Below are 26,885 nucleotides of genomic sequence, written 5' to 3'. Positions count from 1 at the left end.
GCTATTTAAACCACACCCGGTGGATGAATCTTGCTTTGCGTTATTCTGCAACCTCTGCAGCAGAACGCTCATCGTGTCTTCTGCATCCGGTCCTGGGCCTAAGGAAAAAGGCTTACCATCCTGAATCCAGTCTTCAGCAACACCTATAAAGACAAGAAAGAACAGGTTAGCATTCCGGCATCTGAAAGGCAAAGGCTTACCATCCTGAATCCAGTCTTCAGCAACACCTATAAAGACAAGAAAGAACAGGTTAGCATTCCGGCATCTGAAAGGCAAAGGCTTACCATCCTGAATCCAGTCTTCAGCAACACCTATAAAGACAAGAAAGAACAGGTTAGCATTCCGGCATCTGAAAGGCAAAATCTTACCAACTCTTCGCACGCTCCGGAGGCCTTCGGCGCTGCATCCCGCATCTGAAAGACAAAACAAGGTGCGTTTAAAGACATTGGGGAACTTTAATACTCACGTGCCATTACTCCTTTCCACATCTAATCCAGTGGGTATTCCGGCACCCTGCAGCCGCTCCGAACTCGTACCTGCAAAATAAAAAGACAGTTAGAGCGCATCGTGAAGCAGGCAACAAGCGCTTACTTACGTGCTTCCAGGCGCTTCTATTCATCACACGGGCTCCATCTTCAACTCACTTCAGCCTGTCATCCGCCATCGCCGGAACCCTGCAAAACAAGAGACATCATTACTAAAGACTTTAAAGACATTTGAATGACTCGAAACTTACCGTTCGTGCAGTAAACGACGGACAGCAGTCCTCTGAAGTCAAGAGGCCTGCGCTACCTATCCAGTGAAGAAACTGGTTACAGCGCCCTGCCCCGAGGCAGATGGAGAGCTCGGCATTCACTTACCTAAGACATCTTACTCTACACGTCAGGCATACAGTGCACAGAGGTCCAGCCCAAAGAGCCAACCGGGTGCTACACATCACCTTTGAAGATACGGTAGTCGCCCAGTCAAGACCGGCGCCTCTGCGAGAATCAGGTGAGCGTTACAGTCACAGCCACCATTAGGTCACTCTCATCCGGGAAGGTACCGGGAACTGACAGGCTCCCAGGAGAATTTTATAAAATACATGAAGACATTTTGGCCCCTCTATTGACCCAGGTATATGGCGAAAGGTACGAGAAAGGCACACCCCCTGACACTATGAGAGAGGCAGTTATCATACCACTCCTGAAACCCGGAAAGGATGAGAATGACTGTGGCTCGTACAGGCCCCTGTCTATGCTAAACGCAGACAACAAGATCTTGACTGCACTGTTGGCCAGGAGGCTGCGGAGAGTGATCCCGCAGCTGATCCATCACGACCAGACAGGGTATGTACCTGGGCGTACCATCACGGAAAACCTACGCAAACTGCACCATGTCATACACAGCACCAAAGGTAGACCGGGTAAAAGCGCAGTGGCATCCTTGGATGCCACCAAGGCATTTGATTCAGTCCGATGGAACTGGATTCATGCCACTATGACTAAAATGGGAATAGGGCCGGCCTTTCAAAAATGGGTCAAGGTCATATATACAGACCCCACTGCCAGAGTGCACACAAACAACACCTACTCCGACAAATGGCGCCTTTGCCGGGGCACAAGGCAGGGATGTCCCCTCTCCCCTATGCTATATATCATAGCTGCCGAACCGGTGGCGGCGTACCTTAGGCAAGAATACTCGGATGAGGGCATTGTAATAGACTGGGTAACCCACCTGGTCTCAATGTATGTAGACGACACGCTCCTTTACCTAAGCGACCCTGAACATATACTGCCGTACATACTTGAAACCTTGGAAGGGTTCCAGAGATACACTGGGATCCAAATTAACCATGAAAAAAAATGTATTTTCCCCCTTGCAGCCCTAAGCGAAGCAAGCGCAGGGTGTCTCCCAAAACTCGCATTCAAATGGGAACCTACCTCCTTCAGATACCTGGGCATTGCCATCCATCGAGATCCCAAGACCGAACACACCCTCAACACGGTTAAAGCCAAAGAAAGCTTGGAGAAATCAATGGACTTTTGGGGCAGATTAACGCTCTCAGTGGCAGGGAGGGCGGGATTAATTAAAATGGTGGCACTGCCACGACTCCTACACTTTTTCACCAACGTCCCCTACAATATCCCCCAACAGTACTTCAGGGAACTCAATAAAATCTGCAGAAGATTCCTGTGGCAAGGAGGGAGGCACAGAATAGCGTTGGAAGTGCTACAGAGACCCTATGACAGGGGAGGATTGAAAATCCCCAACTTTGAACTGTATTAATTAGCCGGCCAACTGAAGCATGTGATTCAATGGATGGCAGACGAAATCACCACAGACACCCGTCTTCTGCAACCAGCTATCTCCCGAGAACCTCAGGGACCTACTATGGACCATGCCAAATACCAAACTATATCACCCATACCTAATAAATCTGGGGATACAGATCTGGAAACGAGCTTGCAAAGCCGTTGGGATAGACGACCCTTACTCCCCTCAGATCCCGATCGCAGCTACTATGGCAACCAGACCGGGGGGCCCGGCAGCAATAAGAACCATGTGGGAACCATATGGTATCGCCACGCCAGGCGACATGGTGAGCGACCAGGGCATCTTAACGTTTGCCAAACTGCACGAGATCTCTGGGCTGCCAGAGGGGCAGTTTCTTCTGCACAGAGTGGTAGTTAAAAAACTCACAAACCGATGGCCAGAGATGGAGAACCACGAAACAGAGACAGAGGTCATAGAGAATATGCTTGGCGCGGCAGAAGGGGGACACGAAACATCGAGGCTCTATGAATTCATGCTGGACTGCATTACTAGGCAAGACCTCAAGTGCAAAGCGAGATGGGAACAAGAGCTAGGCCTGCAATTTGAAGACAAAGAATGGGACGCCATAACGCAATACCATAAAAAAGTGTCCAGAAATGCTCTATTGCAGTTTATACAGTTTTACATTATCAACAGGGCGTACTTCACCCCCGCAGTCATCTCTAAATTTAAGGGTGCTAGCACCACTGCATGCCCCAAGTGTAACGAACCTTGTGCGGGGATGACCCACATGTTTTGGGGATGTCGAACATTACAATCCTTCTGTGCGCAAATTGGAACTAAGGTAGCCAAGGCGGATATTACATTGGACGTACAGTCGCCGAAGGCGTGCATCCTAGGTAGATACAAAAAACACGAGAAGAACAAGCCACTAAACAAACTCAAGGACCTGATGTACATTCTCATTCTTCAAAAAGGCACATTTCTATGGGGTGGAAAAGCCCCCAAAGCCCCAGCGTAGCATTATGGTGGGAAGACCTTCGAAAATGGGTGGCCGCAGAAACAGGGTCCTGGGAGACTGCACTAAGAGGGCAGAGAATAGACAGTAGCGAAGACCTGCAGCAATGGATGGTGCTCACGGTGACATTATTCTATCCAAGAGAGGAATCTGCCTCTAGCGAAGACAAAGGCGGCTCGGACAAACCTCTTACTGAAGACGGCACAGAATGAAGAGCTGGTGGTCTTGGAAAGTTGGGAGGGAGGGGTGGGAGGGTTTTTTTTTATACTTAAGCAAACGTAAGCCATGTTCACTACTGTTATATTGTTTTACAAACCAATAAAACATTTTATTTTAAAAAAGAGATGTTTGTCGTAGTGTCGCACTTCTTTGCATTATCTAATGTTGGCAAAACATTTTCATGCTCAGAGAGAGGAGACCTAACACCCTTAGAAAAGGCCTTGCCAGAAATGTCTTAACCATCACCCACATTGGCTTCTTCCACACCATCCTGTTGTATGTTTACCCCAACGTCCAGTTCTTTACTTTGGGAATATGCACCAGAGACGGCTCCGGTTCATCCAAACGCTGTAACATGTACAGAGTTGATATCATTTAGACCTTGTCTGTCCTTACAGAATGTTCGAATGTCAGTGTTTCTTTCAATCTTTTCTGGCTTTTTAAGCACCTTTGAGATTTTGAAGAGCGTCCGACCGCTAGGAGTAGAGCACAGCTATTCTAGGCGCGGCTGTTCTAGAGTCTTGTACGTTGGCCTCAAAAGGAGGAGGCATACCAGTTCTTAACGCAAAGGCCATGTTAGTATAAGTATCTCCTCACAATGGAAATAGCTGATCTCAAACTATCAAAGCTGCGTTACACAAGCTGAGGCACTGGTAGAAGTTAACTGTGTTGCTGCGTCACCGTGACAAAGGCAGCGAAGCGGCAAAGCGGTACTTCACCTGTACTTGCGCGCGTGCCTGTATGTAAAGGCACGTACCAGAGAAGGGGGAGGAGCTTGGATGTAAACTATGACTCTAGAGCCCCTATATGTGATCGTTGATTCACGAGAAGAGTCAGTAAAGCAAAATCCACGGAATGCAGGAAGTAACGAACAGCAACCCGGCACAAGCGGTACTGCATATTTGCTTCCCACAACTTGATTCAGGTAGTACGGTATAGGTCCTCTTCAGTGGGATCAGTTGTTCATGGTCTTTCTCCTACAAAGGAGGCAGTCAGATAGTGTTTTCTGCAAATCAATCAAAGGTTATGCATTTGTACAATGGTGTTTGTATGATTCTTTAGAGTTGTTTGCGACCCAACCACTGTTTAGGTTGATCGTCATATGTGATGACTGATGAGGGGCTTCAGATAAGGGGTAAATGCCTGATTACGAAGTGTAATAGTGCCATGTTGCAAACGGGAAGCTCAGCAGTGGCCATATTTAACAACACATTATGTCCTAAATCCATCACTTTCCATGGCCATCCAGCAACCAAACCTTTTGGAAGCATGCCTGGAGACAAGGGCGAGTTTCCCTGAAATTAGGGTCCGTAAACTCAAATTCAGCAAGGCTGAGCAGCAGGTCTTAGCTAATGAGGTGGTGGACAATGCTGAAGAACCTTTGGGACCATCCAAAGCACAGCATCTGTCCACTACAAGACCACAATATGGATAGAAATAAAAGAAGGTAGTGTCAATGATCACTATGCTGAGAGATGCTGTGCAGGAAGAGGTGGGAAAGCCCCAAGGCACTTGTACACAGTGTCATTGCCACTTACTGCCACAAGACGTATGTCACTGGATGAGACACAGTGGAGCCGCAGCACCTCAACCCCTGGGAGAAGAAAGTGGTAAGCATCCTGCACATGGAACGATCAAGGGAGCAGGAATGGGAAGCCCAACTGAACCAGGCGAGCACACAATTGTAATTGTAATGGGTTATTTTGTTAGGGAGAATTCTCTGTTTAGGCTGAATTTCCTAACCTAGTGAGTCCCCCAGCAGCTTTGCTGGATTTTTGGGGTTTATTTTTTTCTCCTGCCAAGAGTGAGACTCTTTTACCCTCACTCTTGGGCATGATTTGAGTGTGTTTCTTTGACTCTAGATGTGTTTAATGGGCTATGGGGTCTTTTACTCCATAGGGCTTCATGTGTTTTTGTGATGTGTGTTACACAGCACCCTCAGTGCAGTAACACAGGGGTGTCATAGTGACCCCCCAGTATAGACCCCATACCCTGGGACTGACTACTGTCTCCCAGGGTCTGTAAAGTCACCATTGACTTTACAAGTCTTAAATTCTGAACAGAACCAGTACCAACCATCATATTGTGGACGTACTGGCTGGGGCAATTCGATTGCCCCGGGGTCTGTTAGTCGAGGGGGCACGTCTCCGTTCTCGAATCGAGTTTTGGCTGGTGGCAGTGGATACTACTTTTTATATTCAACCGCGAATATTTCTCTATGGGATTTTCCCATTGTTCGAGGCTACTATCTTTATTCATTTAATTACGATAGCCTCGAACATACCGCCGGTTTATTTAATTAATAATCATTCTCCGGTTGGTATTTTTTTGCCAAAATTCGGTTCTAAAATGGCGTTTGTGTTCTCTTCTGTGACTCCAACCCAAGTCGAGCCCTTTGTTCCACTTTTTGGCAGGCTTCTCCACAGAAGCCCTCCAAAGTGGTGCCACTCTGTCTGGGGTACTTAGGAAGGGTGGAGGGGGATTTAGGCACCCTGGACTGAGTTGCCTAGGCAACTCAAGTCGCACTCCGTCCTGATTGGCCCATGTGGTGAGCCGGCCGGCTCACCACTTAGCCTGTTTGAGTGACAGCTAGGCTGAGTGAATGGGGGTTTTCTGCATAAAAGTAGGGCTTTGGGGACTGGAACTTCAGAAGTCGCCACAGGACCTAAGAATCCGACGAGGGAGAAGCTGAGCTGACCTGCCACGACGACACCACCGGTGGAGCCCTGCTGGACCGTCTCACCACTTTTCCCAACGATAGAGGAGATCTCCCGCCGGAGAGTCTTCTTCCTTTGACTGGTAGGGATAACCAGTTACACCGTCTTTTCGCCTTGCCGACGTATCTCGTGGCCGCCTTGCCTGTGCCAAGCACCCCGGCAACCGGGATACCACGTTTTACCACGACCGTGAATTAAAGGGTAATACCTTTAACCGGAAAACTCTGCGGCTGGTTTCTTCCCTGGCAGTGCAACGACCTTCATCTTTCCTCCAAGTCGAGATCTTCTCTTCCCCTGGACGACGACGAGACTTGCACCCGCTGCCGGAAACAACTGCCACCGCTGGAGGATCCTTCTCACTTAAAGTACCGTGTCCCACCCGGCTTCCCTTGCCACCGACTGTACGGGGTAGATTTAGCCCCCAGCTTTCGAACCTGGGTTAGCCTGAGACACCCTGGCTAAACTTTTCCGAGCCTCTCTAAACTCTTTTTGAACTCTCTGCAAGACTTTCTAAGCCTAGTGTAACTGTGTGATCTTGGGCGCATTTGTGCTCTGCTCTCTCTAAGAGTGGACCCACCCGATGGACTTTGGCTCACAAGTGACTTTTGCTCTTCTGCCTTGCTAATAGTGTTCCTAAAGCTTAGAGTGGTGTACCTTCCCATATTATGTATTTTTCCCTCCCTTCTTCATGAACTTGTTGGAGTGCCATCTATAGTTAAGCACTCACCTCTGTATGAAAATAAGGGGTGTTAACTAAGACTTATCTGATAAGGGTTGTATATATTATAATAGTAACTGTGTTTAGAGTGTTTTACAATAAGATTGCTGTAGTGTTTCAAATAGTGTGTTTTTAAATAAATAATTATATACTTTGATATCAAAGCTCTGGTCAGTGTTTGCTTGTATTATTGTGTCCGAGTGCCTATCGTGTATACTTTGCATACTGCCTAACTCTTCTTGAGAGAAGTCTGACTGCTCAGCCACAGCTACCAGGGAAATCTGGGTGGTACAGACTGCTACCAAGTGGGTTTACTGCTATCACCTGTAGTCCTAAATCTTTTGCAGTGTTCCCTAAGGGAACTGCACAGGTTTCTGCCTAACATATTTATAGCACGCTTAATACCCAGAGGTTTCTAAGCGCACATCCGGGGATCGAACCTGTGTTGCTCAGCGTCGTCTTGCTTTCTAAGGCGAGCGCGTTGTCCCTGAGCCAAAGTACACCATGAAGCAGGGATATATGAAGGCATTGCCTATGTCCCATATCATCATCATTAGGCGCACACTGAGGTTACATTGTTTATGTTAAGTTCCTTGCTGGCTCACTGTCAACACAGGACTACAGCTGATGGCATAACTCATGTGTACACCTGGATGTCACACCATGTGGAAATAAATGTAAAGATATGAGATGACTGTAAACATCAACATACTTGTTACCTCATGCAACCTTGAAAGCCAGCAATGCACAATGTCATGAGCACCAACCCAGAGATACCCATCGTCATGCCATATGCACCATGCCAGATGAGTGTAATTACTAGGCCCACACCCATGAGCCAACATATGCGTAAATATGTACAAAGGGACACATGTGTGAGGCTCCATGCCGGCGGTTACCGTGCTGGAAATTCCGGCAGGTTACCCCGATGGACTCGTATTACCATTCCGCCTCTGTGATTGCCGAAATCACTGGGGCATTACCACCCCGGTGACCCAGTAATTCCGGAGGCAGAATTCTGTTAATCCCCATTCCCGTTAGTCCTATAGGACTCCACGGGAATGGGGAAGTGGAAACACCGGCACCATGCTGTAATGGTGCCGGTGTTTCCATGTCCACCTGCAGGCGGGCGGTGTTAGTGACACCTCCCGCCTGCAGCACTCTTAATCAGCCGGTCCGGAAAGAACGGTGGTGGCGGATTTACCACCACCGTTCTTTCCAGACCGGCTGACTCGTAATGAGGCCCATTGGCATACATGCACTATGTATCATTCATATACCAGCTCATGTGGAATGTGCCGTTCTAATTCCCGCCTCCAGTGAGATGGGCACAAGACAGCTATAGCATCTACATAAGTGAATGTACCCAGGTGGGCACTGATCATTCCATGCATGTCCTGGATGTCTCTGCCTCTATATACCAGGTTTAGGGTACCAGCGCCAGTACAGCAGCCCCTCCACATGCTTTGCCGTGACCACAGAAGACACTGCCACTCTGAGCACCACTTCTGCCACCCCTGCAGGCCATACATCAGGCAGCCGCTGCAAGACCACAGTCACAAAAGCAGGATCCCAGGTGTACCCGAAAGCATGTGCCATATCTAACTGCATTGACACCTCCATAACAACAACTGCATCGCCCCCAACCACCACCAAACTGCCTGTCCCCACATCTGCTGCTGCACCCATCACCACCTTAGCTGGTAATCAGGAAACTACTTTGCTAGTTGAACCATTGCTCACCACTACTTCCAGCAGTGAACCTGTGTCAAGTCAAGCATGAGAACCTTTGTCGCCACTACCGCCAGTTAGCCTTAATCGGTCTCCGACATAGGCTCTTTGTCACCTATTAGTGATGGTTCCAGAGTTGTCCTGCTTTTGTCTAGGCCCTCCACTCCAGGCCATGTGTCTCCTGTGGCCACTCTTTCCCAATCACCTGTCGCTGGTGATATGTCTCCTAATATACAAATTGTGCAGCATAGCACACATCACAACAATTTTTCCCACCTTCTCTGATTTGTATATTAGGGTGCCTCCTGTCTGAAGGAGGCACCGGAACCGTTCCTTCAGTAGGCTAAAGGTACGCTCTATGCAGACACTGGTCCTTAGAAGTGTCTCATTGTATCCTTCCTCCTGTACTTTGCGTGGGTTCGGTACATGCGTCCTCGGCCATGGGAGCTGAATAACCGGCGGAAATTGCCCCAACGCCAATTGTGCTTGCACAATTAGCACCCATTTTCTGGTACCCATAAGTCAGTGCAGTGGTAAAAGTGGTCATTCTGTTACTGCCACCTTTTCCACTTACTGCCAAACATGTAATGAGACCCAACTTTGTACTGTCTGTGGACCCGGTTAGAACACTGCATGTGTGAGTACTGTGATAAGGGCTAGCAGACTTGGAGCAATACGCATTCCCCTATATAATCAGGCCCTTATTGAATGTATCAGTCTCAATTACAATTTTTTCCTCTAGCTTGGCAATTTAAAATGTGTCAACAAGCACATTAAATTGTCTTTATTGTGTTAACCTTTATGTGGGCAGCAATTGAATGACATAGGAAACATTATCTTTGTACCATACAATGGCAGTGTATGTTCATCTCATTACTTTCTGCATGTTTATTTCTGTTAAACTCTTTTTAGGTCTTACTGTTGGGAGCATATCCCAATTCAGAAGGTCCCTCCAACAAAGGGTAAAGCTAAATGCCCCGTATGCTTGGAAAGCATCCAGCCGAAACCCAACTACACTGTCCTTAAAAGCCCATGCTGTAAACAAACTTGGTTTCACAGGCAGTGTCTGCAGGTATGCACCATTTTTTATTAAACGTTTTTCCATTTTTTCTTTGCTTTAGTACCCTGTACATTGTTCCTATTCAGCAACATGTACTTTGGTGGCTGTTGAAGAATATTAAAAATACCTTGATATGCACAACTAGAGCCAGAATTAATGTTTTTCTCTTGTCTTTCTCTTCCTGCCCACATCCTAACGTTGGCTTTGTTCTCAGTATGATTAAACAAAATAGCTGCTGACTTTTCATAGCTCTGAATAATGCAACTTCAATATTCAAAGCTTTGATAAATATTGTGTGTTTCACTGTCCCAAACCTCAAAGCCAGGAAGCACTATAGTCCCTGGATCAAAAATAACTGTCCTTGCTACTTTATATAGTAAACCTGCTCATGTGTTTGCTTTTGAGCCTACGGTGCTGAGGTATGTGGGTTCTGTGAGGAAGTCCCCTTCGCTACCCGTGGAGTAGAGGATGGAGAGGCCAACTGAGGAGGATCCCCTGGTCTTCCACGCCCTGCTCAAGCCATTTGCCAGAGGCTCATCCTATGGGCCAGGAATCTGCCTATGCCCCCTAAGGGTACACCCCAGCTGGAGTAATAGGTTGAAATTGCCATCGGCATGGTTTCGCGATCCTCCCCATATGTCATCAGCATTCAATATGTATAGATCTCTCATATACTTGTTGATGATTCCTGGGTGGTATCTATGCCCCTCGATAAGGTAACTATAGAGCTGCTGCAGAGGGAGGATTCATTAAGACTGGCCCACAAAAATGAATATATACTTGGTTTGCGGGAAATCGGGAGATCCATTATTCGGTGTAAGAATATTGCATCTAAAAAATCAGACAGCTTGCGTGGGCAACCACGCATCCAGAAACCTTTACTAGTCTGAGTCCAATAGGCAGTCCGCCAATACCTGTTAGATGCAGAGGGCACAGAGCATAGCGACTGCCACCCTATTCACTGCAGTATCAGAGTTCAGTTTGGAGATTGAAGCTGCTGTCCGGTCTCCAACAAGGCTCAGTCTCCATCTGCCCGCAGGGGAGGAAGGGCTCACAAAAAGCACCCAGAAATGTACATCCAGTTACCTCTGATCCAATATCATTCACGGCCTGAAAATAAGATTTTTCATACAGGTAGGTCTCTGGTAGTAGTGTAGGAGTTAGTAGATGAAGAATGAGTGTTGGTGGACGCTGGATAAGCAAGCAGAAGGAGGATGTGGCAGAGGAGAAAGAGGCCGGAGAGAGGCAGCCAGAGAGCAGTAGAGGAGGTTGGAGGTGAAGAATAAGTTGGGGCTGAAGAGGAAAATCAGTGGGAGTGCAGAGGTGGTGGAAAGAAACAAGGAGGTGGTGAGTAGGAACATCTGGAGGAATGAGGAGGCGGAGTAGAAGAGCATCAAGAGGAATGAGTAGTAGATGGAAAGAGTCAGATTGAGGTTAGAGGAAATACCCTGGGAAGCAAGGAGGAATACATATAGTGAGATGAGAAGAAAGATGTTGAGGGAGGAAAGGAAGAGAAGACTAGAGGGTTTGTCCTAAGGTATTAGGGGAGAGGTGTGAGTGTAGTTATAAGCACATGGCAAGGGTGGAGGGTAAGAGGGAGGAGAATGGGAGAGAAGACGATAAGGCAAGAGGTGTAGGAAAAGGTCTCCTTAAGTATGAGGCCTTGAGACTCGTCAAGTAGGTAGACGCAGACATCGTGGTATGGACTAGAGTTGGGACCTCAGGATTGGGATATGAATGAGGAACACTGGCCCAGCCCATTGTGAAGTTCAGATGGCCAAACGCTTGGTGAAAGCTCAGTGGCTCACTTCCATTTCACCTGGCCCTAACCTCTGCTGATGTTCAGCCCTAATGTGCAGGGTGATACAGGGCCCGAGACCCAGGTTAAGGAGTCTCCTGTGAGTCAAGGTCCATGGGCAGGGCACCTGAATCTACAGACCGAAGAGTCAAGAAAGAATTGGGAGGCCTATCAAACCCATCTGAGTTTAGCTGAAAAAGGAGAATTAGTCCCGGGAAGGAATGCCTGGCTTGAGTTTTAAGAAACCCAGATACCTTTGTTGAAGCCAGAGCGTTTATTATCTGAGCCCTATTGCATGACAGTCTGACATTAACTTACATTATACTTAAGTCCCCCTCCTCCTCCATCCTCGACCACTCACACAGACATGCAAACCCACTTTAGCCCGCCCCCTTCCATCCCCACCACAAACATTCCCCCTCCTCTCGCACACTCTCACTCACAAACACACACAAAATATTTACCTCACTCCCACGACTTACCTCGCATGGAAGCACCTGTTAGCCACTGTGTGCACTCGTGTGTGACAGAGGCATGGCAGTTTGATTTAGAAAGACCTCTTGCAGTAGTGGCTGAGCGGTCTTTCTAAATCGGTCTTTTTAAAATTTGGGAATTAAAAAATACTTTTTCACTTAATACCGGTAAATCCTTCCTGCATGTTTTTTGGTTGTGATGAGGTTGTTGCCCCTGGGAATGCTGAGGGACTCTGAGATGCATTCCCTGGAAACTGTAGAGAGGAGAATTTCCCAGATCTCCCTTAAAATTCCTTGGTGAGATCAGGGATGCAAATAACACCCAGCAGGGCGAAAGGATCCCTAGTTAGATGTGACATATCTGTTTCATGGAGGGTAAAAAGTAGATTATCCCTATAGCCAAATGTTCTAGAACCATCTTTCAGGGAGAACGCCTGAGTGAATAGGCCCCAGGATAAGTATTTTAAACCTAAAACATTAGTGCATAGTTTTTCACTGCCAGAGAGCCCCAACCACAGGTCCATACATGAATCACAAGCGCAGAGTCAGCATATGCCGGGTGTGCAAGCATTGGCATGGACTCTGACTGAAAACAAAGGCAGTGAAGCCTTTCTCTCCACACAGCACTGCTGCAAAGAAGAAATACTGTCACAGGTATAGAGAGAAGGTGGAGCTCTGAGTCGGCTGGCTGCCATGATTACTCTGCCTAATTCCAATATGGAGAACAGAGTATTTATAACTTTGTGTGGAGAGGACTGGGGTACAGGCCAGTCCTCATGAATGCAGAGTGCACAATACTTACATTATGATAGGCCATATATATGATGTGATGCGTTATTTATATAGCGCTTTCGCCAAAGTGCTTTACATAGAACATATTTACATGCAATATCACCCAATCGAAGCTGGTATTTAACTATATGGGAAGGGGGTGGAATCATTTAGCCAGGGCCAGTTCCAAACCACAAAGTTAATGGGGAAGCTGAACAGTGAATCAGAGCCCTCATTCTATAGTCAATCTATCAATGTATCCATCAAAGGAGACCACCTTCCTTACTGTGTTAGTTATAGGATGGTGTTCCTGGTAGAGCGTTGATAGATTTAGGAACGGTATACCAGGTGAAGCAGGACAGTTGCACTTGTGCTGACCAGGCCTACAGGGCAGAAGTGACATGGATAGCTGACAGTGGAGCTTAAGCTTGGGAGCAGCCATGAAAAGATGACAGGTTAGGTGGGGAGGCCTGCTGACCTGGGGTCAGTGCTGAGAGTAGAATTCTCTAGGAGGTATATTTCCAGGCCCTGATGGCAATAGCAAAGAGAGCCCGTTGAGAATCTAGACACTGGTGGGTGTAACTAAAGAGACTTTGATAAAGATCCAACAGCTTGGTGGGAGTATCAAGGCCAACAGCCCAAATAAAGAAATCTTGCTGCTTGAAAACCCAGTATTGAAGAGTGTTGAAAATTGTACTCACAAGTACCTGGTGGAGCAGACAATACCTACCAACTTTGTTTACTGAGAAACCCTTAGGGCAAGAGGCGTAGGTGAAGGGTCTTGGCCAGGTAGCTATTCTCGACAACCTGGATTGTGTCAAGCATCAGAACACAGCCAATACAAAGACAACCTCCAGCACAACGTCCAAAGTCACAATGAGAATCCCAGCTTTGTGAAAGAAGTGTGCAGATACACTCTAAACCCTGAGACTGTGAGTGACTTGCTGAACATTGTTCTGGGTGGATGCTTGGGAATTCACTTTGGACAAAACAAAGAATTGAGACTTTTTGTTACTCCTGTTTCCTTGCACTGTTTTGTCTTGATTTCTATCCTCTTGAGTTCCATACCCATCCAGTAGGCCATCCCCTACCCTCCTGAGACAGACGGCATAACCATTGTTCTGAGTTGATGTTTGGGAGTTCTCTTCAGACCCAACAATTGGGACTTGACCTTTGGACCACTGCTCTTCTGTTAAACCACTTTCCCTGAATAGTCTTTACTTAGATGTATATCTTTTGATTTACTTCTCCCTCCTTTAGGTAGTCCTTTAACCCTGCTGAGATGTCAGTAACAATACACCTCGAGTTGGGTGATTCATTGAACCCCTACTTCTCATCTGGGAGGAGTGGTAAAGATGAATAACTCATTTAGAGTAGGGAAACTTTAGGAAATACTTAATGTACTGGCCAAGTAGGCCTGCTCTTTTGTTTGAGTGTTCTGTTCCTCTCTGCTTGGAGATAAGGTGCAGAGGTCTCCCACTCCCAATACCTGGGGCTTGGAGAAGGGGCTCATTGTGGTGCAGAGGATAAGATGGGTATCTCACAGTGCAGACTTTCTCCTCTGTCTGAATCTTAAATTGTGTAGACTAGGCAGCAAGAGTGGCAGTGTTTTGCTGGGTTCCAGAAACAGAAAGGTGCCCTCTCCCCTCCAGTATGCAAACCTGCACTTGTGAGCTAGCTTTATGAAAACCTACTTCTTGCGGCCTGTTCTTGTAAGATGATTACAAGCATATTTCGACATTTTACACAGAATCCTGAATCATTTCTTAAAGAGTATTTTCCCTTACAACAAATGTACTAAGTATTCAGGAGTGCTCTGAATCTCTACCACTTTAGATGATAAGGTATGTTTGGTTAGTGGGTGCTCCCATAATCCTCTGCTCCTAAGTGGCAATCATAGTACCTATTGTGGGATCAGCCTGTGACAATTTGTTAACATTGACCTTTTTATTATGCCCACATCAAGTTTCATTATTGTTGTGTCCATTGTTTGGTGCGATTTTGCATTTGCCTTGAATTGATGGTGGGGGTCTGTATAGGGGTTTTTGTATAGCTAACATACACATACTGAGCTGTGGGATAAACTTATTCCTGAAGTATTTGACTATTACTTTGAAGATAAAATGTACTTGTTTGCATAGATGGACTTACGATAACCGATTTGTGGAGGATGCTGAATGTCTCCTCTTTGTTCAAGAATGTTTGTTCAAATGAGTTTCTCAGTTTTTATCATTATTTATAAGTGTTCATTTTGTCCACAAATATTTTGGGATGTTTGAAAAGCAACTCTACCTGGTTCACTGATTGGATATTTGGCAAAGAAGTGTGGACTTGGTCTATCAACAAAGAATTGTTTAAACTGAAAAAGAAGTGTGGAGGAGAAGTGTATGGTACCTCTGTTACAAGATTATCAAGAGTAGTACTTATTTGGGTATCAAGCAGTGTGCCCTGGTATTGTTAAACATAGTGGTGAATCTGGATGGAAGATATTCAGTATTGTCTGGGTGTCTGGAGAGGTCAGAAATGTGTATGGCCAATGTAGAGGCTCCTACACATAACGATGCACACTTCCCAGATATGCTTAGGAAATGTGCTAGCTATTTAGATGGCATCCTGATAAGGGCCAGACATTTAAATTGTTTGATGAATAATGAGCTAGATAGGTCTAAACCAGCTAGGATTATGAGAGAAATATCAGTGAGAGCACTGTGTGACTTGTTGAAACAACTTGAAATGGCAGGTGTCCGAAAACTGTAGAATGGTTTAGACTAGGACGTTGTTTATACAGCGCTTATACACAGGTGGATGGAGTGCTTCAAAGCGCTTCAAGGCGGGAAGGGAATACAGTATTTATTCTTAGGCCTTGAAGTTTCCAAATTATCTTAACAGAAAAACTAGCAAACTAGGCCTGACAGCATTTCTCCTAGTGCAAGTACATGAGGTGTTACAGTTGCGGCCAAGCTAGTGAGGGGGGGACAAAAAAGGAGGGTGGGTGCACAGGAGAAACAAACTTACTAGTCCTGGTACATTCAGGTCATGATTGCTTACAGACGGAGGCATGAGGAAGGGGTGTGGGGGGGAACAAGCACGTTCAGTCCAGCAGGACCCTGGGTTAAGTGCAGAGAGGTTACCCCGCTCATGGAGCATAAGATGAAAGTGCAGTAATGCTGAACATAGTGCAGCAGCCCCGAGGCAAGTGCAAAGACTGGTGGGGGAGCCTGGGACTTGTAAGGCTCTGGAGGTGAACCAGGTAACCAGTCAGCAAAAACTGAACAGAGTTAGGGAGGAGAAGGAGGAAGGAGGGTGGAGAGAAAAAGAACAGAGGATAGCAGGGGAGAGGGAGAGAGAAGAGTAAGGTCTTGAGGAGTTTCCGGAAATTAAGGTGCTCCGGCTCAAGACTGAGAGAGGCAGGGAGGCTGTTCCAGAGGGAGGCACCTGCAGAGGATAAAGATCTAACCCTAAATCTTTGTTTGTAAAAACGGCTCACCCTCAGAGAGGTGGAGGAGGACAAGCGGAGGACTCTGGAAAGAGAGTATTTAGGAAGAGAGCTTTGTAGATAGTTTAGGCCCCAACCCCAGAAAGCCTTGTGGATTATGCAGAGGGTCTTGAACTTGATCCTTGCAGCCAGTGGGAGCCAGTGGAGGGATTTCAGCGCCAGAGAGATTCGGTCCCTGGGTTTGAGGCCAAGGATAAGTCTTGCGGTTCTGTTGTAGAGGACGGAGAGTAGAAGTAGGAAGATTGAGAAAAAGGCTGTTGCAGTAGTCTAGACTAAAGAGAACCAGGGCTCTCGAGATGGTGAGCCTCTGGGGGAAAGTGAGAAATGGTAGACTACCTCTGAGGAGGTGTAGTTGGTAGGGGGACTTTTTAGAGATGTCGGAGATGTTAGAGGAGAAGGAGAGAGTGGAGTCGAAGATGACCCCTTGATTTTTTGCCTCATTGATAGGTGAGGGCGCAGGGCCAAGGGAGGCTGGCCTGGATGAGGTAATTTCTCCAGTATGGGGTCTTGCATGGCTTAACATGCTCATGAATATTCCCCGTTGTCAGGCTGGGAATCCTCTGTAAATTTAAAGCAGTTTATCTTTAAGCTAAAAACTGCTTCTCTCCTCTACAGCCTATCAGTGCCACTTTGGGTCATTCTTCCCCCGCCAGTGACACTCTTCCTCCTAAACTCCACCCCTGATGGCCCTCTTCAGATTTTTACAGCACATTTCTCGTGTTGGGGGAGCACAGCCCTCCTGTATTGCTCCTCGAAATCTGTTCTTTTTTTTTACTCTTTTTCCCTATTTTCACCAGATTTATTCTTCGTCTACCGTCAAGTTGCAACTACCGGTGGCAGAGACTTGTTGCCAGAGGAGATCCTCAGTCCATCGTTGGAGCTTCACCTCGAAACCTCCACCACAGCGGATGCCACGAAGAAAAGCCACTTCAGGTTCTGTGAGAACTGTGGTCTGAAGAGTATCTTCATCGAGGATCGGTACCTCAAGTGCATTTACTGTCTTCTCCCCGACCACGATTCAGACGGATGTCCAATTGCCAGTCTTTCTTCTCGAAGACCAGGATGGACTGCCATTGTAGGTTGGTAGCCTGGATCAAGGAATTAAAGGCCTCTGATGCAGCCTCCTGCGTAGCCAGGCCACTTCCAGGGCCGGCAGCTCCAAGGAGCGTAGTCCCTCTACTAAGAAAAGGTTGAGGTCCTTTGAGGATGCTTCCTTAGCGAAGATCCAAAAGAAGAAGTCACACGCTCCATCGCTTTCCTCGTCAACATTTGCGATGGCCTGCTGGACCCAGTTCAGAGAGAGGCCTGCCACAGGCTCCGTCAATGGTTAGCCTACTGGCTGGTGGGCTGCCTCCATCTGTAAGAAAGTTGCTGCCATCAGAGTCCAAGAACAGATTGTCATAGAAGAGTAAGTCGTCGGAGGACCCGTCAGGTTCCACCATCATCGACGCCAGCCTCGTCGACTACTTCATCCACCAAGACCATCGCCCGTCAACAAGAACATCATCGACGACTCCATCCACAAAGTCAGCTCTTCAGCATTTGCGACACCAAGGGGTTAGTCAACGACTGTCACCTTTACCATGGCTACCATTACCACGCCCAGGGTTTCTCTCCCACCTCGATCTCCGTAAGCTGCTCTGACGACGGTACCGTCCACAACGGGACCTCTTCCTGCTCTTACTCAGGTCAGGAAGGGGGCCAAGGAGAACCCGACCCCATTCTGCCTATGCCTCATCAGGTGTCACCAGCCTGAGTGCCTTCCCAGCCGTTTAGCCCTCGAAGAGTTCCAGGCCTGGCTCCTGCACCCGCTGAACGTGCTTCTGCTCCAAGGGACATGTCGCTGGACATCTTGCACACCTTAGATGCACTTGTGGCATAAATACAGCAGCGGCTGCCCACTGTTCTGCCAATGCCTCATAAGGTCCTGGTTACCCCTCGGCCAATGCCAGTGGCGTTGCCCACGGTGGTGGAGGAAACAGTTCAGACGGGCACTGGCACAGACAAGATACAACTGGTAGCGTTATTTTGATTATGGAGCACGCTGTCCTAGCTTGCAGATTACAGACTCCCAGCATTCTGTCTTACTGTTCTACTGCTGAAAGCTGTGTGTATTTGTTATTGGCATAACTGCTTATGTTACATTAGGGGTAGAGAGAAAAAGCACTCTAATTAGCTCATACGGAGCGAGCGCTCCATGAGAACTACACTTTCCATACTCCCTTGTGTCACTTTTATGGACATGTCCGGCGCTTCAGCGACAAGCCAGTCTTCGCTGGTCCGTGCCAGGCCACAGCATACTGTCGTTAGATCCTGTTCTCTGTCTGGCACCAAGTAAGTCAGCCCCCATCAGAAAAACCTTAAAGGGCCCAGAGTAGATGCTTTTGCCCTTACTAGGAAATACCTTTACTGACACTGACATCTGCTACCCCAGTTTTTGTTGCCTTTACATCTTTTACTTTATAATCAACCACCAAGACCATGGGCAACCCACAGAACCTGAAACTTCTGCTGGCTGCACAGAAAGCCAGACAATTGGCAATAGTTAATAAATATTTAAACATAAAACTTGACTCAGTGCCCGTTCTCCAGATACATGCGATTATACTTGGGCTACCCATCTCCACCCCGTATGCACTTGACTTGACACTACGAGCCGTAACAACACAGCTCAAGCTGACGCGTCTCCTTTAGGCGCTATCTGGCTCCAAGAAAGGACTGCTGCTTTCGACTCTCCAGGTTTAGAGACTGAACATTCCTTCCCTGAATTCAGGAATACACCACGTGGTACAGGCGTAAAGCCATCTTTTGAAAGACACAATTTATTAATTACTGAAAAAGGAAGTTAACACAACAGCCCCCATTGTAAACCTACCTTGTTTTCTTCCTTGTTCGAGTCATTTGCTAACCCCAATAACTCTATCGCAGGACCACATACAACTGAAGAAAAATCCAGAGTCGGAACCCCCGGGGCCATTCTTTCTAGCCCCCACGCACCAAGAGCACTAATGTGTGCCTTGCTGAACACACAATCTCTCAACAAGCATGCTGCAGACATCCGCAATTACATTCTAGATTTAGGATTTAGACTTAGACCTACTATACTTAACAGAAACTTGGATTGCCGAAGTCAGCTATCCCATGATATCTGTAGCCACACCCGAAGGATACTCCATCACTTGTCTAAATCGAACCAAAGGTCACGGAGGGGGGAGTAGCAATTATTGCAAAAAATCACTTAACATTTTTCCAGAAAGCTAGTGATTGTCATGACTGCGAAACTCTACATTTGAAAATGACCCAGACTGCTTGTAGTTGTGTGAACATTATTACTGTCTACCGTCCTCCCATCGACACAGTGAACTTTAACGATGAACTCATACAAATTCTTGGTGATACAAATGGGCCAAATTGTTGTACTTTATTGGTTGGGGACCTCAATCGTTGACATAATAACAGTGCTGATAAAGACACCATTGACTTAGAATCTGCTCTTAACAACATTGAATACTTAGTCCACAACAGTGACCCCACCACTGATAAAGGAAACATGCTCGACTTGGTGGTTTCCAGAAATGTATGAGTACAGATTAACAACACCATTTCTTGCATCTGGTCCGATCATTACGCCATAGTATTTCAAATATATCTTCCAAGCCCTCCTTTGAAAATAAAAAACCCACTAAAGAAAATCAAGAGTCGCAACTTTACTAAAGTATGTTTAAATGACCTGCAGGAATGCCTGCATTAGGTCAGGTTTCTAACCTCAAATTTATACTTGTCTTCACTTTTAGTTGACACTTAAGTCCGCATTTGAAACTATGTTCGACAGAGAAGCACCTGTTCAGGACAAAATGGTTAGGGAAAATGTGTTGCACCAGAATAGGTTTACCCAGTAACCTAACCTTCTGAAATAAACATAAAAGGAACACCAACCTCAAGTATGCTTAAAAGCCCTTCCGAGGCGAATAAAAGTAGTTGTAAAACCTCTGAAAAAATATAGAAGTTTACAATATTCGAGGCTAAAAGAATTGTATTTAACAAGCAGATTGAGGAGGCTAGCAACAACTCCAAAAAGCTGTTTGAGATTTTTAGAAGGCTAGAAAAACCAAAAGCCCAACTATTACTCTGTACACTAACCAACCAAGACTGTGTCAGGGTACAAATGACTTTTGGAGCTAAAATAAAAAAAGCCTGAGCAAAGATTCAAAACAACTTGATGAACAACATGCCTAACTTGCCCCCTACACTGAAAACCATGAACAGTGAAATGCTACCAAAAGTTGACTTCTCAGCTGTTACTACCTTGAGATGATCAAAATCTTGATTTCACTACATCCCTCTTCATGCCCAGAGAATAATAATCAGCCTGAATTGATCCTTGATCACAAAGAAATCTTTGCCCCATTTCTAGTCAGATTTGTGAACTCATCCTATTATAACAACTTGGTCCCCAAATTCATCAAGAGAACCACTATTACACCCTTGGCCAAGAAATCAGGCTTATACTCTCAAGACCCAAATAATCTGAGACCTATCACGAACTGCAACTGTCTACTGAAAATGTTGGACAAAACAGCAACCACGCAACTCCACATATTTGTATATTTGTGGAAACCTCTAATGTTTTGCATCCCAAGCAATCCAGTTTTAGGACAGCTCATAGTACAGCAACAGCCTTAATTGATCTACAAACTCACTTACTGAGCATTACTGATAAAGATAACACTGGATTACTCGTACTACTAGATCTGTCAGCTGCGTTCGATCTTCTAGATCACGAACGCCTCCTTTGCACATTGAGCAATGCAGGACTATTTAGTACAGAAACTATCATCTGGGTACAATTGAGCAATGCAGGACTATTTAATACAGAAACTATCATCTGGGTGCAATCACCCAGATTCCTGTCAAGCCGGACATCCAGAATCTGTTAGGGAGATGCCACCTCCCCTTCAGTACTTACTATTCACGGTGTTGCACAAGGGGCCTCTATTTCCCCACTTCTTTTCAATCTTTATATTAGACCTCTATACGGCCTCCCAGAAAAGTTTGGGCCCTTTTTTACCAACTATGCTGATGATGCTCAGCTGGTTCTTGAACTCCTCAGTGACTATGATTGTGACATGGAAAACCTTGAGCTGTACTCTTTGGTGGAAACCTGGATGAATCACAACTGGATGTGCCTGAACGGTTACAAGACCGAGTTGCCGAGTTTTGGCTCTCCTCAGGGCCGAGCTAAACTTGACTTCGGATACCAGTCTTTTAAGATCCATGACTGCAGTATCCCAGTTTATAAGAAAGTCAAGACTCTAGGTTTCCATCTTGAATCCTCACTTAACTCTGATGCCCACACCAACTGGGTTGCTGCCAACTGCTCTTACTACCTTTGCTGAAGAACATCTGCCCCTTCCTTCTAGAGCCAAACTGTGTATCGATTGCACGAGCAATAGTACTAGCTAGGCATGATTACTGCAATGCCTAACTGATAGCTGCAATCAAAAAGAGCCTGCAAAAGTTACCGGTGATTCAAAATGATGCTGTACGCATCATTAAAAGAAAAACCAGGAAAAAACACATAACCAGTTGCTGTCAAGACATGCATTCGCTCCCGATCCCCGCATGGGTACAATTTAAGTCAGCAGTGTCGGTTCATAGATGCCTACATGGTACCACACCGGATTACCTTAAAACATGATATGCCTTTACGAGCACACAAGAACATTTCGATTCTCGACACTATCGTTAGTCAGTAATCTAAGTTTCAAATGAACTAACGGTCTTGGGAGGTCATTTCCTGACATCTCAGCCAAGCGTTGGAAAACCTTACCGCTAGAGCTGAGACAACAAAAGGACTGTAAAAAATTCCATAAACAGCAAAAAACTTTACTTTTCACATAAAGTCGACTTGGTGAACATTCTGGCCCTTTTGATGTGTTCGTCGCGACTTTTTTTGTTGTCTGTTTGTGTTCATGTTTCAGCGCCCTGATGCCTGCAGACTTTCGGTGCCTCAAAAATAAACAATAACAAAATACTGACATGGATAAGTTAAATGACTAAGTTCCCAGAGGCAGGGTAAACCCCAGATGGTGAGGCGGCCACCAGGGCCTCTCCACCTGATGAGATTGGTTTGTTCCACTCACTGATAGCTACCACTCGCAAGCTTTTGAATCTGGTGCTGGAGGAGAAGAAAAGGGAAGTCTTCCTTTTTGAAGGACAAGAGTCATCAAAGAAGACCATTGTCTCAGTCCCACTGTTGGACGAGATATGGGAGGAAGGCTTGGTGGTCATAAAGGCTCCAAATACCACTCCGGCTAAACGTGACTGTTTGGAGAAGAAGTACCAAGTTCCAGACTCGGCTTCTAGGTGCGTTAGTACCAGCCTTTGCCAGGCACAGTGGTCTCGGCTGCTGCTAGAAAGATGTCTTCCAACCCCTCTTCTTCATCCATGGTGCCTCTGGACTAGAAGGGTAAGAACCAAGATGTGGCTGGCAAGCGCATCATCAACACGGCCACATCATCCATCAAGGCCGCCAACGCCCTCGTTATCCTGTCAAGGTACGTTGGGGCCCATCTGTTAGGAAAGATTTCTTAATTGTGGGTAATTTTTCTTCCATGTGGCAACCCCTAAACATTTTGCTGTTTTTTTCACCAGGATCTAAACTTTGCCAGAGAAGTGCAGCCTTCTGTCGCACCCCTCTGTCGCCTTCTGTCGCACTCCTCTGGGCTTTCGCTCCATTCTTACGTGGAAACTGACATGCGCTTAAGACAGTCAGTACCGGGAAACGTTGTTTTCCGTAGTTTCTTTATCATGTTGCAGCTTTCGCGCAACATGACACAAGAGGAAACTGTAAGCTAAGTTACTGCTCTCTTGGGTCTCTAGTCTTCTGCAGGCCCTAGATTCTCTCTTTGGATGGTAAATGAAAGGTGCAAGTGAATCACGGACGGGACTGGTGGCAGTGATCGTTTCTTGTGTTTTTGAGCTCCTTTTGGTGTTTTAAGCGCGTTTTTCGCGCTTAGCCCAAAATGGTGGCCTGGCTTCCAAAATGGCCAGACCACGAGGCTCTTTGTCCTGTCCGCTGACCATCTTGCCCCCTTCACCTCCCCCCAGGTCGAACCGACCCGGCCCTTCCTTATTTGGGCATGTACTTTCCCGCGAAACACAGATGCTTTTGCCGGCTTCTACAGGCCTTGTGTGTGCCTCCAGGATGTGGGCTGGGATGTCTGGTCCCAATGCACATCCTGGGCGCCAGAGAGTCTAGGGTGGTGTGAATGCCTGGGACCCCCGTGGTCCGTGATAGGTCTACATATGGTGTGAGTGTTTTATGAGCGGATCTCCCATTGGGTCCCCTCCGTTTTGGCGCGAAGGGAAACTTGGATAAGAGGGGGCTGGAAACACCACTACCATGTCGATCTCCAGAGTTCTCGCGAACGAAGGAATACAGGAGCCAAGTATCCTGCAACCACGAGGCTGAACCGAGGAATCGCTGGTGACTCGCTGAAGGACTGCTCCTCTGCACTGCTGTCGCTTTGTGAAACCCTTTCTACCTCGGATCGAACAAGAAGGCCTGTAACTGGTACCAACCCTTGGAATAGTGGGAACAACTATTCTCGCCATCTTCACTATCTCCTGCACGTAAGCCTTCGGAAGTGTCTCTGGGCCATCCAGCAGACTGACCAGCCTACACAGGAGTCTTGCTCTGTAACCGCCATCAGGTTGTGTTGGCACAGCGAGTAGAGCGCCCGCTTTGACACCCGTGCAGAGCCTGTTAACGCAGGTTCGAATCCCGGCGGGGCCAAACTCAGCCTTTCATCCTTCCGAGGTCGATAAATGAGCACCACACACCGTGGGTAATAATAAGCAGCGCTCAGATACCTGAGGGTTTGTAGCGCTATATAAAAGCCTAATTATTATTATTACGACTCCTTGTCACTCTCACACGATTCGTACACTTGGCATTCCCAGGTCTGAAGTGAGTAGTGTACATTTGGCTGAAATACACAAGCCCGCTCCGTTGCCCTGCTGTGGTAACAAACTGTGCGGGTTCACTGCGTTTGGGACATCCTCAACTCAACTTCTGCTGCTGCGGAATCTACACGACGCCGAGACGTCCCCTGCTCGTATCTGAACCTGCCAGCCCTGAAACTGACGCGGAGAAGCCTGGGTCTGCCTGCATCGGGGACCTGTGAGTAGCATCGCTAGGAACTGGTCGCCCTCCTGCAGAAGCCCCTAGCTTTTCCCCGCTGCGGCTAACAGCACGCCTCTCCGTACTCGCGCTCATCTTCTGCCCACAGTGGAGGCTGCGATGGAGTCGCGGAGCTCTGTTCACCTTCATTTGTTCATCGAACTAAACTGCCTGATTTCCTCGAAGAGACTCCCCTTTTGCCCGTTGGCACCAGCATGTGCAGGTACTTTTGAGCACAAGGCTCCACTCTTCGTAGGGCTTGGACTTCCTTTTAGTTAGGTGCCTCTGAAGGCGGACTGGGTCTAAATATTATTTGCACTGCCTGTTTTCCTCCCCATCTAGGTGGTCTACACATTTCGTGCGTCTAACTTGTTAGACTCGTTTGTATTTGTATATATACTGTACTAGATTTGTATGTGTTGGTTTACTGGAGTTTTATTGTGATTTCTCGCTATGGTCAATGTTACAAAGGCCTTGTAATAAATGTGTATATATTTTTAATATAACACCTGCTTGGAGTAATTTGTAAGCGTCCTTGCTTTGTGTGCTCATTGTGGGCTTTCAGTCACCCTCACCCCTCTTGAGACCTAGTCTTGACCGCCGCGATCGCTACCCTGATTGGTCTGGCTTGTCCAGGGGTTACCCTGTTCCAAGAAACTAGGCTGGCCTTCTGAACCTCTGCCCCTCCAGGACAGAGTTCAGAAATCCATCTTAACAAATTGGTGTACAGCGGTGAGATACGACTGAAGGTATCCAGTGTTGCACACGAGCGAAGGCATTTCATGTTATTCCTACCAGGACACGTAGTGAATTGTCGAAGTATAACTTTTAAAAGGCCATAGTCCTATCTAACAGTATGGAAACAAATACCTTGTTAACTTTAAATGCTTCTAAATCCAAAACATTGAAAAAGATGTGTGCGGAGAGAGGTGTCTCCTCTCAAGGCAACAAAATGGATATGATCCAAAGAATCGTGGCGTGGCAAGAAGCGCAGCTTGACGCTATAACTTCTGAGGACAGTGCGGAAAGAGGTGGGGCTGCTCTCACTGGTAGAACCGACGGTTCTGCCGCTGCACTGGCCCACCGCGACCACGAGGAAAGGGAGGATGAGAGGTCTAATTTTTCCTCGGCCAGTGTCGATGGGGAGGCCATGCTTGAATTCAAGAAGCAAGAGCTGCTCTTTAGGCAGAAGGAGCTTGATTCCAACATAACCAAACTAAGAATCGAACAGGCCGAAAAACAGAAAGACAGGGATCACCAGTTGGAACTGGCCAAGTTTCAGGTTGCAAATGGATCCAAGGGTCCTGGACATGGTTCTGGGGCCTCCTCTCATCCACGGTTTCCAAAAGATCTGCTCAGTGTGTATGAGGAAAAGAATGACATTATGCACTGGCTGAATAAGTTTGAGTATGCATATGAAGGTCAATAAGTTGACAATGCTGATAAGATTGCCTGGTTACTCAGCAGACTGCCCCATTCTGGCTGTAGTGCCATTATGGAAATGTCGAAGGCTGAGCGAGCGGATTTCGCAATGTTAAAGCAAACTCTCATTTTAAAGTTTGGAAAGACTCCTGCCCAATATTTAAAACGATTCCGAGAGTATAAGAAAAAGAAGGTGGTATTTGGATATCTTATGTAACCGAATCCTTAAAAAACTTGACTGGCTGGGTCAAAGGCTATAAGGTTTCTACCTTTGAAGGCATGATAAGTCTTGTCATGCTGGAACATATTTTTGCATCTTCTTCCCCAGAGCTTAAGCAGCATTTGGCCGATTCGAAGGAGATAGATCCTAAGAAGCTTGCCATTGCTGCAGATTTATGGGTGTCACATCGAGTGTCCCATAAGGACAAAACTCATCCTGGTAAGCAGGAGGAAGGGAAAAAGTCCAAAGATAAGGAGGGTGGAGAATCTGATAAATCTTCTTCTCAAAAGGGCCACAAAAAGAAAAATAAGGGTAAGACACAAGAGAACTCACAGGGTAGTGGAGGTCAGCCTCCGAACAGAACTCTGGTTACAATAAGCCTCCCTATGTAAACAGACCCAATGGATCTTGTTTTGCTTGTGGAGCAACTGACCACGTGAAGGGGGATCCCCGGTGTAAGGTTAAACCTTTGGGGGTCCACTCCGCTAATCTGGCTTTCGGCTCCTACGAGGAAGAATAGATTACAGGAGCATCCTTCTCCTCAGACTCCTTCCACAGCGGGATAGAAGCTGAGGTAGTTTTAGTTTCCCTGGGTTCCTGGGAGCCTAAAGTCGTAGAGGCTTATGCTAGGATTCCAGATAATACCAAGCACTACTTTAAAGACAGTGTGCTGATCAATGGAGTGGATACTCCAGCTCTTAGGGATAGTGGGTGCAGTAGTGGATTCTACCTTGGTAGACTCAGAGGAGGTTGCCAGAGCTACTCTGATGCCCACTAAGTTGGCTGACGGCCCACCTCGCA

At 46.8% G+C, this 26,885-nt stretch overlaps 1 protein-coding gene across 1 annotated transcript in view; it reads left to right on the top strand.

The window, feature by feature from the left end:
• LOC138453779 (PHD finger protein 7-like) overlaps positions 1-26,885 on the top strand; it is a 1,510,505-nt gene that overhangs the window by 858,751 nt on the left and 624,869 nt on the right. The window contains exon 8 of the mRNA XM_069606924.1: positions 9,572-9,731. Coding sequence (XP_069463025.1) covers positions 9,572-9,731 — 160 coding nt within the window. The remainder of the gene's footprint in view (positions 1-9,571; positions 9,732-26,885) is intronic.

The sequence above is a fragment of the Ambystoma mexicanum genome, chromosome 4p (assembly GCF_040938575.1).
Source record: "Ambystoma mexicanum isolate Mex_15411 chromosome 4p, UKY_AmexF1_1, whole genome shotgun sequence".
Classification (NCBI taxonomy): Eukaryota; Metazoa; Chordata; class Amphibia; order Caudata; family Ambystomatidae; genus Ambystoma; species Ambystoma mexicanum.
Note: the sequence above shows the minus strand (reverse complement) of the source record. Positions and strands in the feature narration are given on the sequence as shown.